This window comes from Melanostigma gelatinosum, assembly GCF_949748355.1.
Source record: "Melanostigma gelatinosum genome assembly, chromosome: 3".
Classification (NCBI taxonomy): Eukaryota; Metazoa; Chordata; class Actinopteri; order Perciformes; family Zoarcidae; genus Melanostigma; species Melanostigma gelatinosum.
The window spans coordinates 27,337,534-27,350,964 of record NC_136636.1 but is presented as its reverse complement, the minus strand read 5'-3'; the positions used below and the strand labels follow the sequence as shown (position 1 = coordinate 27,350,964).

Genomic DNA, 13,431 nt, shown 5'->3' with positions numbered 1-13,431 from the left:
ACGTCACTTTTGCCATTCATGTGTATTGGCTTTCAGATACAGACACTCACAATTCCGTTTTTTATATCTAGAATAAACATTCTGGACATCTGCAATATAATTCTTAATAGGAAAAACTGTTTTCATATATCTACTATCCTATTGTTATAGGCCATCATTTCAATTTCTTATATCAATCATGCATTGTGACTAGTAAATGTACTGATGGATATCAACACCTGACATTATTGCCATTGTAAAAATGCAATTTCAGATATAAAAAATTTAAATTATGACTAGAAACAATGTCATTGTATATATCTACAAATGTATTGTGGATATCTGTCCTGAATATCCAAAAAGATAATACCTAAGTTATGATTAGCAACAATTATATAATAGATATCTGAAATTGGAGTTTTTCCTTGAAAGAATTATTTTGCAGATCTCCAATCATTTCACTATAGATGTCAAACATATCAAAAATAAAATTGTGGATAGGACAAACGTCAGCGTGGATATCTGAAATGTTCTTTTAGACCAGGAAGAATCAAATGACAGATAACTACAATATACTATATATCCAGTCCAGCTATTTAATGTTAAAACGGCCACACAAACACTCGTGTAAAAAGCATAAATATAGCAATATCATGAAGCAATTTAAATGAAATCAAAATATGAACTTAACGCTACATATTTTCTTCGTCACGTCACGCGCCAGTTAACTTCATACGTGCGCGCTTCCGTAAATCAGTGATAAAGATGGCGGCCTCCGCCGCACTAGGTAAGCCGACAGTTCAGACAGTATATTTTCATTGATTTTCCTGAGGAGGTATGATCTCCAGTATGCCACATTATGTGCGCAATAGTTTTGCAAGTGCAAGAGTCCAGCTGCGAAGGGATTTTGACGGTTTAAAACATTCAATTTAGCTTGAGAAAATGCTATCATACGCTGCTAGCTAGCTAGCTCGTTGGCTGGCTAAACTGGCCCAGTCTTTGAGGAACATTCCGCACATCTAATCGGCAACAACTTTTGATTTACCAATATGAAGCTATCCGGTCAAAAGACGAGGCTTCATATGGAGTCACCGCACACCACAAAGCCCATGTGTCTGGGGGTATCTGGGTTTCTCTGTTCGCAAGGCGGTGACGCCCCTGACTAGCTTGATAGCTGGAGAACTTGTTTGCTTAGATAACGTTAGCTAGGCAGCAACTGTAGAATCGCGGCTATCCGGAAGAAATCCTCAAAAGTAAAAGGTATTTTACTCTTGCTGCTAATGTCACGGGACCAGTCACCCGCAGTGGTATGTTTTTAACATTGAAAGTAAGTAGGTAACCCCGTTAAATGGCTAGCAATGGCGATTTAGTATTTCACCCCTGGCTACCCCAATGCTAATGACTTCACTTTACCATTCAAACACTGTCCGTCTGAGGACCCTGCTGTCACGAATGAAGGCTCAAAGTACAGTCTTATTATATACATATTCACGGCAATTTGAGGATGTACTAGTGTAAACCCATATGTGTGGTCAGTTTAAAAGTGGATGTCGCAGATTGTGTTTGGCCATCAATGTGTTACAGATGGCCCTTTTTTCGCTGCCTGCCATTATGGCCGACACGTATTTAGTTAGCCGCTTTTGAAATTTGTCCTCGAAATGAAGAAATATAATTTGATAATTTTGACATCATGTAATATAAATAATGTTTGACACTATGTATATTTTCATTTTTAAGATGGAATTTGTGATAATGACATTATAGGTGAACTTCAAAGTAGAAGCCCTGTCTGCATGACCACACACTGCTCAGGTGACGTTGGGTCAGGGTTTTTTCCTGACTCATACTCTGGAGGAGGGTGGTACCCTCCTGATCATGTGCATGTTCTCGTGCTACTTTCAGACCTGGCAAACGTACCCCATCTCGTCAGCAACATTAAGTATTACTTTTTAACTGCCTGTAATAACCAGGTGAGGCGCGCTGACGATCCTCCACGCGAGCTAGCCTGTAAAGTAGTCGCTGATTCTGCGAGGCCAAGTGTTTTAACCAATTCAATAAATTCATGCCAATTCATGCCAATTCATGCCAATTTAATAAATTCAACATACTCGGATGCAAAAGAAACATACACCCACAAAATATACACTGCTGCCTTAGGGAAACAAGTAGGGCTGCAACAACGAATCGATAATCAATTATTAAAATACTTTTCATTGTCGATTGTCGAATTTCATAATCGATTCGTTGTGTCGCGCGATTATTACGCCACTCAATAAGTCGCGGAGATGTTTGAGTATAAAAATAAAAAAGAGCGGAGGTAGAGGAAAGACCCGTAACGTTGTTGTGAAACACATGGCGGAGGCAGACAAATCAGTACGACCTAATGCTGTGTTCACACCAAACGCCAGTCTCGCCCGGGACTATTTGTGTTCATGCTAGGCTATGCTAACATTGTAGCAGCTCCACATACGGCAGCGTCTATAGAGTGGTCTCGTGTGACGTCACAGTTTAGCTGTCGGCCATGTTGGAGTACACACAAAGCCACTGGCATGCACGGCTGAGTCGCATAACCTATCGGTGGTGAACTTTTGTGCTGTCTTTGGTTGTGGCAGCAGAGCTGATAGAGACAAGAAATCATTCTTTCGTTTGCCAGCGGTCATTACACATCAAGGAAATGACACGAAGGAGCTATCCAAGCGACGTCGCGAGAAATGGCTGTCACGCATCTCTCGAGATATAAAGGAATGGAATTTGGCGTACACTAGAGTATGTGCGGATCACTTTATAAGTGGTGGTCAGTGATTTTATTTACAAATTCGTTTGTGAACAGTATTTAATAAAGGAAATATAAATTAAACTTGGACATGAGAAGGTTACCGAAGCTTCATCGGCCCGTGACAGCAGTCGGTACCAGAGACGTGTCGAGCGTGTACAACAGGCGAAACACATAGATGCAGCCTCAGCATTGCTTGATATGAGTTGAACGTCGGATCATGCATATGACAGCCCACCAGCAGCAGAGGATGAGGACGAGGATAAGAATAACCAAGCCAACCAGACAGACCTCGGTGGGGCCACGATTGCAGCAATGCAAGCTGAGATGCAGCGCAGACTCTCGGAAAATCTGAATTTGAAAAAGGAACTTTCCGATGAACGATCCATGTTTGATTCAGAATTTTTCGAAAATAATGATGAAAAAGTGAGATATTATACTGGACTGCCGGACTTCTCAACCCTGCAAATTCTATACCATTTTATAGAACCACACATCCCATATTCTACTTGTGTAAGGACTCGGGGTGTTCACGAGATACGTGTAGATGTTGGCGTAGTTTACCGATGGAAGATAAGTAGGATCGGCACTGAAACGATCTGCACTCATCGTATAGGGATCCAAGTTACCAATAACCTTCAATTTGGCCAGGTAGCGAACCTTTGATGCACTATCCAGTGACTCAAAGTATGGTATTTTCGCCGCACTTCCTTGTTTACGCGCCGCCATGTAGGATCTGTATGTACTCCAACATGGCGGACAGACCTCGTAACTAAGGAGATCGTGACGTAGGTGAGACCACTCTATTCATTGTTTACACACACACACGTGTACACATCGTTTGGTCCGGTCTTATTGATATGAGGTATCGTAGAGCTCTGGGTGAACAGAGACTGCTACAGTATTTATTTCCTGATTCAACAACGTAAACATGTTGGAGTCCTTGATGAGGAGGGAGGATGTTCAACAGCAGGGTAAATCACTACAGAATCCTACTTTAGTTCCGTTTTGAAGTGAGAAACCTAACGTCCCTCCAGCAGCTCTTCTGGTGCTGGTGTTTACTCGTTATCCAGCTTGACAAGCATGACAAGTTAGCGTTAGCTCGTTAATAACAGTAGTGCAGCAGGGCTGGTATAGTTTGCAAGAATAAAGACACGTTTTTATTCACTCGCCTTTTTTGGCCCATTCATTTTTCAATCTGTTGTCATGTATATATATTCTGTGCTTTGTACCATATCAGTTATTGTTGACAAATATATTTGTGTGCTGTACTTTTTAATTTCATTTTAAAGTTATTTTATAGCACTTGGTCATGAAGCTGTGTTTAAATGTGGTGTATAAATGAACTTAACTTGCACTTACTACAATCATGGTAATTTAATGAATAACCTTCAAGTGAACTTGTGTGTGTGAGAGTTTGTGCATCTGTTTGTGAGTGTGTGCGTCTGTGAGTGTAGTGTAGAGAACAAGTTCTGACATTCAAACAAATCATGTTAACTTTTCAGATTTGTATTTTTCTTTATTTTTTATAAATTATTTACTGTTTTTTTTTTTTTATCCGATTCATCGATAAATCGCAAAAAAGAATCACCCGATTCATCGATAATTAAAATAATCGTGAGTTGCAGCCCTAGAAACAAGACTTGGTCAGAACCAAGGCTGGACCATGTATGGTCAGCCGTCTCAGGTGTTTTCAACTGTCAACAGTGCAATCACACCTTTTTGACCTGGAACATGAATGTAGACCGTTACATTAAACTAACAAAACAGTCGTTAATCATCATGCCCAACTGAGTCATTTCCTGAGTCATGGTGTGGTTAGCAGGTTAATACTATGTTCTAGTATAAATCACTGACAGATTGAACTATTAGAATAATTTTATACTATCAGTTTTTTTAATGAGAAGTGACTCTAGTTACATGGTTTTATTTTTCACACACACCTTCCTACAGCTTTAGTCAGCAACCTCTGTTCAGGGAAACTATTGGATATGTTTGAATTGCCTTCAGCGTGTGAACAGAAATAATTCACGTCATGATCCTTTTTCTCTCTGTGTGTGTGTGTGTGTAGGCTGTGTCGTTCCACGCAGCTTTCGGCTGCTGGAGGAGCTGGAGGAAGGTCAGAAGGGAGGTGGAGACGGCACAGTGAGCTGGGGCCTCGTGACTGACGACGACATGACACTAACTCAGTGGAATGGCATGATCATCGGCCCTCCCAAGGTGAGCCGCCCAAAGGGCCTACGACGCTCTTGCATCACACAGCTTTTCTCTCCAGCACTGAATTTAAAAATGGGATAAGAACACATTTTCTTGAAAGACAAGAAGTCTAACTCTTGGCAGCACTTTTCAAAGTTTTACAATAAGAAAACCTTTGGAGCCCTCCAAACGCTAACTATGTCGGGTTGTTCCTAATCAGTAGGGGTCTCATTTCATTTAGAACCATGTTGCTTGTGCTAACCTGAATCAATGGCTTGTCTCATAAGAAATGGCAGTAAAATGGTAAACAGAGGCTGAGTTACATACTCATAGTAGTGAGGGCTGGGAAACAGCGTTTAATGGAGTGCATGTGGTGAATGAGGTTGCAGGTGTGACGCCAAGTCTCAGCTAATGAGCAGCAGGAGTACTGCAGATCCCGTGGCGATTAAGGTGAACTAGAAATTTGAAAACATCAAGATACAGATTTTTGAGGAGCAGCAGGAGACGGGCACTTTTATTGCAGTTTAGGAGAACCTCCCTTAAGTCATAAGTCGGGGGATGTAATGGTCCGTAGGTGTCACGGTTCGGCCCATACTCCGGTTTAGGAGTCACGGTTTGGTGCGAATTCAATATGGCGGTAAAAAAAAAAAAACTATTTGCAAAATGGTTTATTTATTTTTTTCTCACTTATTTCAAGAGACAGTTCTCCTGCTGGGGACCGAGGTAGCATTTTGCCTTTGGTTAACTGGTAGTGGGGGATGCCGTCAAATGTTGGATGTGTTTCCATATATGTTGTCATCAGCGTTGGAAATACACGAGGGCAAAGGGCAAAACTGCCCCGACGAAATATAATTTTGCCCCTGATATCACTAGGAGAGGGGCAAAAAATGCCCCCATAATTTCCTCTAATAATAATGATAATTTAATGAACTTGTGAAAAACATCGTAGCCTATATGACCCGATCCAGTTGCCAGACAATGTTTTTGATTTTCGCCTTGACTGATGTTGCGTGAAGAACTGAACGTTCTAAACAAATAAATAAATGGAGCGCTTCTTAATCAGACCTGAGACTGCGGTCAACTCAGCAGACACTTCAATTGCAGTGCACCTATATGCTGAAATTCACGGTAAACTGATTCAAACGGCACAGATCGGGAGCGAGCGAAGGACTTTGAAAGTTAGCGGAAAGACAACATCCGGTTTCTTCAGACAAACATCCGGTTTCTTCAGACGAACATCCGGTTTTCAGAATAATATGCCAACAAAGTATACATATTGCATGATGGAAATTAGATTAAATTAATTATATTCACATTAAGTATAAAACATGCTACCTGCATCTCGTGAGTTAAAGGGAAAATACACCTAAATTGTGCGTAAAGTGTCTTTATTCTTTTAATTTGAGGATGGCTGGAAATGAATAATACCTGACTGACAGTCAATTAAGATATTTTACATAGCAAAAACTCTGAACTGAATTTGTACCTACAAATGTCACATTTTTTTAATTTTTAAGGTGCTGTAAAAATGTTTTTCTCAAAAATTCAACACAATGACTAATGCATATGTTCAGGACAAAAATGGGTAATATCACAATATTTGAGGCACTACAAAAATATCTTTCTTAATAATTCCATACAATGACTGATGTATATGTAATCAAGGCATCGTTGACTTAATAATTGTTAATAGTTGTTTAAAAAATGTAATAACAATAAATAACCACAAATAAATCAGAATAAAATTGAATATGATTGTCTGATTTGTCTGATTAGATTTTTTGTTCAAAAAATCTAAGAAAACACTTTGAATCTGTAGACTAAGCAAAAAAGCTAAAATGTTGTGACCTCTGATATAGACATTTCAGATCCACTTCTTTGTACATGCCGCTGGTGGATTTACATGGGAACGAGCTATATGAGGCGATGGTTTTGTTTGTTTGTCAGTTGGGCCCATTAAGCTTTTCATTCAGCATACCAGTGTCTGCCCCCACGGCTGAATGCACTGAGGACCTGGATATATCACGGTATTTTGTAAGACTCTGGCGGTTTCACGGTGTATCGCGGTATTTTTTTCCGTGTTAAAGCATTGATTAATTAACGCCGAAAAGAGACGGCTGGCCAGTGAGAGGTGAACAGCTGTTTGTGTGGCGTTTCTTCCGTTCCGTCACTTCCTGTTTTCTTCACCTACATTCCCCTGGGTCCTAAGCCCCTCCATGGAAAGAAATGGGATTAGACCGTATGATTTAGTTGTTAGTAGGTGTTGTTTCGGTTTATTTCTTTAGTTATATATATATATATATATATATATATATATATATATATATATATATATATATATATATATATATATATATATATATATATATATTATTTTCAGAACAGTGAAGAAAACGTTACCCTGAAAATGCACACTCCAGTACAGTAGGTGGCACTATGCAAGTTGGTTGCCATCCGCCAATGGAATTTAAAGAAGAAGCCGCTACATGTAGCCTACAGCTTCTGATCAATGTCTATGTACATTTATAACAAATACCACACATATTACACAGTAATCAGCGTTGCATGTGTCTGACCTAAATACCTTTTATTGTTCAGTCTTTGTTCATCCTGCATCGCTCTTTTCTGTTCTTTAATGTAACGTTACTGCTGTGACGGAGCCTCTAATCAGCTGTTGGCGAGCTTTACCCAGCATGCAGTTCGGCAGTGAAATTTTTATAAATGTACAATTATTAGTGCTACAAATTGTTTATCTGTCACAAACTGTTGAGTCGTGATGTTTTGCCCCGTTAAAGAGCATTAGTTGTGGGTTGTTAATTGTTGTTATAAAGTTATGACCAGTGCTTCCTTTGGTGGCACTTGCATACTCTCTACAACGTTAAGATGATGTTCTACTTCCTTGTGTGGTTGAGAAGAAAAGAACAAAATGCAGGCATGCACTAGTTAGTTTGTGTTTTTGCAGTATTGAATGTGGCAGCCTTGATCCTGTGCTACAGGAACAAAGTAGACAACATATATATAATGGCAATGGCAGTAAGTTGGGATGTGAGTCCCCAAGGTGACTTTAGCATTTGTAGCTGTTTCTCTTATTTTCCATCAGCTAGAAGATTGGCTATTTCTATGCAGTTACCTTGAGGCTTGTCATCGGTGCCACCGGGTCAGATTGTGAAATCCTTCTGGTTCACACCTCCACATTTCCCTGACTCTCACTCTGTGAGCTAACCTGTCACCGTTTCTTTGATTGCAGACCGTCTATGATGGCAGGATATACAGTCTGAGAATAGAATGTGGATCCAGGTACCCGGAGCATCCCCCTCACGTCCGCTTTGTGAACAAGATCAACATGAGCTGCGTACACGGTTCAAACGGTGGGGTGAGTATCCAGATTTCACCTCTCATCCGTTCTCACCTGTCTGGTCAGCAGTCTAATTTGGTCATTCATTTCAAGTATTTATTGGTGTGCTGTGCACTGAATCAGACATACACATCATTTATAGAGTCATGCTCTGCTAGTAGGAGCTGCTGCTGCCAGTTGGGTTCAAGACTTGACTGATGCTTCTGTCTCTGTGGTAGCTTTTAGGAGTAAGTTGTTAGGAACCATGTGATTTAGGAACTTTGTACCGCCATTAATGGTACAGTGAGACTCAACAGGTTACAAGTTTCATATGGCCTGTTTCTTTCACTGGTCCTATTTTAGGTAGATTGTATTATTTTCTATAGGAAAATGAAACAGGGTTTGTCATCAGTGAACTCTCCGTAGCATGGAATGGCCTTGACCAGCCATTGTATTTAGGAAAGGCTAAGAGATGTCAATTTAACTATGAACCCTACAGACTAATCCACTGAATCCGATGAGTCCGTCATCACATTGGCCTACAGAGCATCGCTGTGAAGCAGACACGGCATAAAGTAGTCCTGCTTATTGTTTCGCCACATTGTCAGCAATGGTCTAAATACAAGCAGATGATAAAGTAGGTAAAGATAGTTACAAGTGCTGGGAATCAGTCTATTTTACCATTTTGATTTAGATTCAGTGGCCGTATTTACAAAGTATCTTCTGTTACCTTCAGGACTCCCCCTAAATAGTTCTACAGATTCAGAGCTAAGAGTTTCATCTTAAAACCTTTTCACAAAGCCGCCAGGAGTCACTTTTAGTCAGGCACCAAGAGAACCACTAAGCTAAGAGAGAGGGGCGGAGTTGACCCAAGTAATAGCACATATTGTGCATGAAATAAGCTTCATCCATTTAGTTATTGTGGTGAATTGTTTAATGTACAGTTAAGGAACTGTCAAACAAATGCGGTCTGAAGAGAGCATCTGTGTTTTAATGGAGTAGTGAGAGTTGTGCAAACCATCATCTGTGGTGTGATTGGATGAACTGCCCCACCACTAATACATTAATAAAAGCATGTGACTGACTATAAGCAGGGCTCAGTGACTGAGTCCTCTGCCTCAGAACGTGGTCCTGTGCAGGCTACTCTCATCCCAAAAATGAATGCACCATAATTCATAGACATCCCCCAAAATGTTTTTGTAAGTTATGCACGCAATCTTGGAAGAGGAAGTATAAAGCCCCCAACAAACCGGCGGGTTCAACAAATGCTAATCACCCAGGAGACCGCTGTTCGCTCCCCGTATGGAATGAGAAGTTAACTTTGATTCAATTGTCACGTTACTTGTGTAGTTCTTTTAACCCAAACTACAATCTCTCCCTGAACCTAACTCAGTAGTTTTCTTGCCTAAGTTGCTTCCTGTCAAGACAGAAGTTGATTTTGAAAAGTCCTCTTGCATGTAACGAGTGGAAAGTGACACGCATTGCTTGCTTTGGGAAAAAGTTAAAGAGTAACTTTTCATACAAGATATATGAACCGCTGTATGAGGATAGGTTGTCATGTGTGTATCAGAGGAAGCACATGTGAGGCATGTTGCCATGCTTTTATATTACAGTGTCGAGGTGTGAAAAATGTCACCAAAGTTGTGACTGCATTCAGCTCGCCGTCGCCCAGACTCACTGTGACGTAGTCCCACCCCCTCTTGAGCTTTCTCTGCAGATGGCGCACACACACGCACACATTCAGGCTCTGGCTCAGACAGGCTCATACTCTGTAGGGCCAATGTTATTCTGTTGGTACCCTAAAAATGTTCAGTACCCAAACCCCAACTTCTCTCACACTCAGGAGCTAGTTTAGCCCTGAAATGCTTTTTAGACCAGAAACATTTTGAGAAGTCACTGCTAACTTTGCCAGATTTCTTCTTGTTACTTTTGTCTTCTGAAAGTGGTCCTCTTAAAATCATTTAATTGCATTCTTTGTGCCAACACACAGTATTGGCTACATTGAGGCCAGGCTCTAAATGTCTCTCTTGTTGAGGCCTTAATAAAAAGGATCTCCCTCTCTCCTCTCAGGTGGACATAAAGGCGCTTTCGGCACTCTGCAGGTGGAGAAACTCCTACAACATCCGGATGGTGCTGCAGGAGCTCAGACAGCACATGATGCTGAAAGAGAACAGCCGGCTCTCCCAGCCACCCGAAGGCCAGGTGTACAGCAACTGAGGACCTGCTGCTATCCCTCCCACACACACGCACACACAAATCTACCACTGTCAAACTACATCATGTTATCCAAGACTCTCCACTCCCACCCCCTCCCTCCCCTCAGCAGCCTCCCATTGGACAGAGAGAAGGATGTGCATCCAGACAGCCCCCAACACAAATACTGTACATCTCACTCATGTTATTTTGTCTTATCTTGTGTGTGTTCTACATCCAGATTGTAAAATAACCAATGACCTGATTGAGTGTACCAATAATGTGAGTGTGTGTGCTGCGTTCTTCACTTAGTCCCTGTTGGGTAGTGCGGTGAGGGATTTGAATCAACTCGGCAAACCGAAAAACCAAAATGTTAAATGTTTGTATCATTTGCGGGTCTCCTCATGGAGATAAAAATAAAAGTAGCCCACGCAGTGCTTCGCGTCGGTCTCAAATTCCCCAGCTTCCGCAAAATCCAGACGATGTGAAATTCACGGGTTTTCCTCAAATGACTGCATGTCCAGGACACAGGAAATAACTGCTACTAGACATTCAGCAACGTATGTATCAACAGGGCCCTGCTGGCTCATCACTCATGTTCTCAGACTAGTCTTCTGTGTGCCATATGGTTCATAGCGCTTTGTGATGGTGATTGATTGTTAGCAGCCAGTGGGGGGGGGGGAGGAACGGAACATAGTTTGTGCGCTCGGCACCTCATCACCACTGTACTATGGGCCGAGCTGCGTATTTGTTTGCTTTTGTTTGTCTGCTGTTTTTGGGTTCTTGTTTGGGTTTCTTCAGTCTCTGGGCCGACCTGTGTCTCCTCTCTCACACAGTGAACGCTCACTCAACGCAATGTACGGCTTTGGATGTTTATTTTTTATGACTGGTTGAATCTAATCAGGGTGATGGTGACCTGTTGCATGGTTTTATTTGAATTAAACGTTATTACTTTTGCACGCGTTTGTGTCGTGATTCTTCACAAAAATGGTTTCTTGTGACTTAAGTAAGTAAATGTAGTTCTAAGCCAACCTCAGTAGCTCACCTTGTAAATGGCAGGTTCAGTTTCTCAAGCCTGTCTTAAAACAATATTTAGGTGCCCATATGAGAGGTGAAGCAGGTTTTTGCTTGCTTCTTGTAAATTAATGGTCAAAATAGAAGCAACAGGCCAAGATTCACGCTCAGTTATTTCTTATGAGTAAGTCCAAAACGGTTTGGCCTACATTTCACATTATTCATTCAGTAGCATCTATTACACTCCCCCTGTGAATGCTGGCTTTCTAGTCTGAGGGATTCTTCTCAGATTTGATGACTCCACTCTAGTCAGAAACTTTATTGTCCATGATGTGGAACGTTTTCTTTGGCTTTTACCACAATCGACATGAATAAGACCATGGTAGAACAGTAACGACACTGGGAAGACTTAAACTGTTGTACACTGACGTGTGCACAATCAGTGGAGTTTCCTAACTATGCCACAAAGTGTACCCACATAACCGTTTTTGGTGCTCGTATGCACCCAGCCTGTTACAATTCTGTCTTTGCAAAAAAGTTCCCATTGTCATTCATGAATGGTGATTCAGAATAATAGTCTCTTCGATTACAAGTGGAGAGGCATCAGTGGTGAAAGTAAGCTGTGTGGAGTTTAGTTGCTGGTTGTGTCTCTGGGCTGATAGTGAGATGCTTCTCTAAGTGTAACCAGAAGCAGCATCCCCATTCAGCAGCTGTTGGTGCTGCTATCTGCCCTCTTCTCCGCAGGGAAACGGGACAAAGAGAGGCACGTGACCCAAGCTTGGGGCAGAAAAGATTGGTGAATCAATCACAGTGGGTGATATAGCTGGGTGCCCTTCACTCCCTTACATACTATACACAAAAGCTTTTATGGACTCTCAAGGAGAAATGATCCGCTAGATGCAATGCTGTATACAACTAAGCTGACTACTGGCAATACATGGTTCCTTATCGACATGGATGGATCACTGAATGACCCAACCGGACACGGGCCCAGAGGACCAAAGTGATAGGAGCCTCCATGACCTTCACCTGTAAAATGTCCCTCAAAAAGACACGTGCCAACCAGGAAGAGACATGAAACAACTACAAATTGATACAAAGACACTCAAAAGGCTTCAAAGAGACACAAGTGACTACATAGACACAAAGCAACCGCAGAGACACAAAATGACTACAAAGAGGCACAAAGCAACTGCAGAGACAAGTGACTGTGACTCAAAATGACTTCAAAGAGACACAACATGATCTCAAGGTACTACAAAGCGACACAAAACAACTACAAAGAGAAACGAATGACTACATAGAGACACAAAGCTAATACAATAATGTGTTAGTGTCTGTTTGTGAGACAGGAAGAAATAAGTGGACAGGCCCTCGGTCACTCTAATCATATCTGCTGTGATGGACAAGCTCTCCATCAGCCAAACTGTATCAGAGAGTGAAAGAGCAGACAACGTGGTGTGCCACACAATCAGCATAATTGGATGTGAACAATTGTCAATTCACCCTTGGGCCATCTGACACACTGTGGGTCAGAACAAGTTGATGTATAAAAGTTTCTGTCTTCTGACAAACCAATCATAGCCTTTATTGAATTACACTACAAGTTAGAATCTATCATTAGATTGCCATTCCTGTGTCTTCCTGACATGTCATGTCACAAGGCTTTTGTGAACAAGTGTCACCTGGACTGTTCTGCAGAAACAACTTATGTTGCGTTAGAATACGACCCACAACATGCAGCGCAATTCTTTACATGTCACAGTGTGCACCAATACATTAAGTAACAGTAGATGCAAAGGCACATGACGTGAAGTGGGGGGAATAAGGCGAACTTCACGTGTCGAAGTGTACCTGAGCAATACACTGAACCCCCGACTCCCCGGGCGCCGATCAATGGCAGCACACTGCTCCCTATATACAGTGATGGGTCAAATGCAGT

At 41.5% G+C, this 13,431-nt stretch overlaps 1 protein-coding gene across 1 annotated transcript; it reads left to right on the top strand.

Annotated features, from left to right (window-relative positions):
* The first annotated feature begins 721 nt into the window (after window positions 1-721).
* LOC306797833 (ubiquitin-conjugating enzyme E2 variant 1-like) lies at window positions 722-11,431 on the top strand. Its single transcript, XM_079297274.1, has 4 exons — window positions 722-766; window positions 4,824-4,972; window positions 8,196-8,321; window positions 10,353-11,431. The coding sequence occupies exons 1-4, from the start codon at window positions 745-747 to the stop codon at window positions 10,497-10,499; spliced, it is 444 nt and encodes a 147-aa protein (XP_079153400.1). The 5' UTR covers window positions 722-744; the 3' UTR covers window positions 10,500-11,431.
* The last annotated feature ends 2,000 nt before the right edge of the window (window positions 11,432-13,431 follow it).

Excerpts from the sequence above, each read along its gene's own strand:
- LOC306797833 (XM_079297274.1), top strand. The coding sequence starts at position 745 with ATGGCGGCCTCCGCCGCACTAG. Across the intron at positions 4,973-8,195 it reads TGATCATCGGCCCTCCCAAG|ACCGTCTATGATGGCAGGAT; the intron begins GTGAGCCGCCCA and ends CTTTGATTGCAG. Across the intron at positions 8,322-10,352 it reads TACACGGTTCAAACGGTGGG|GTGGACATAAAGGCGCTTTC; the intron begins GTGAGTATCCAG and ends CTCTCCTCTCAG.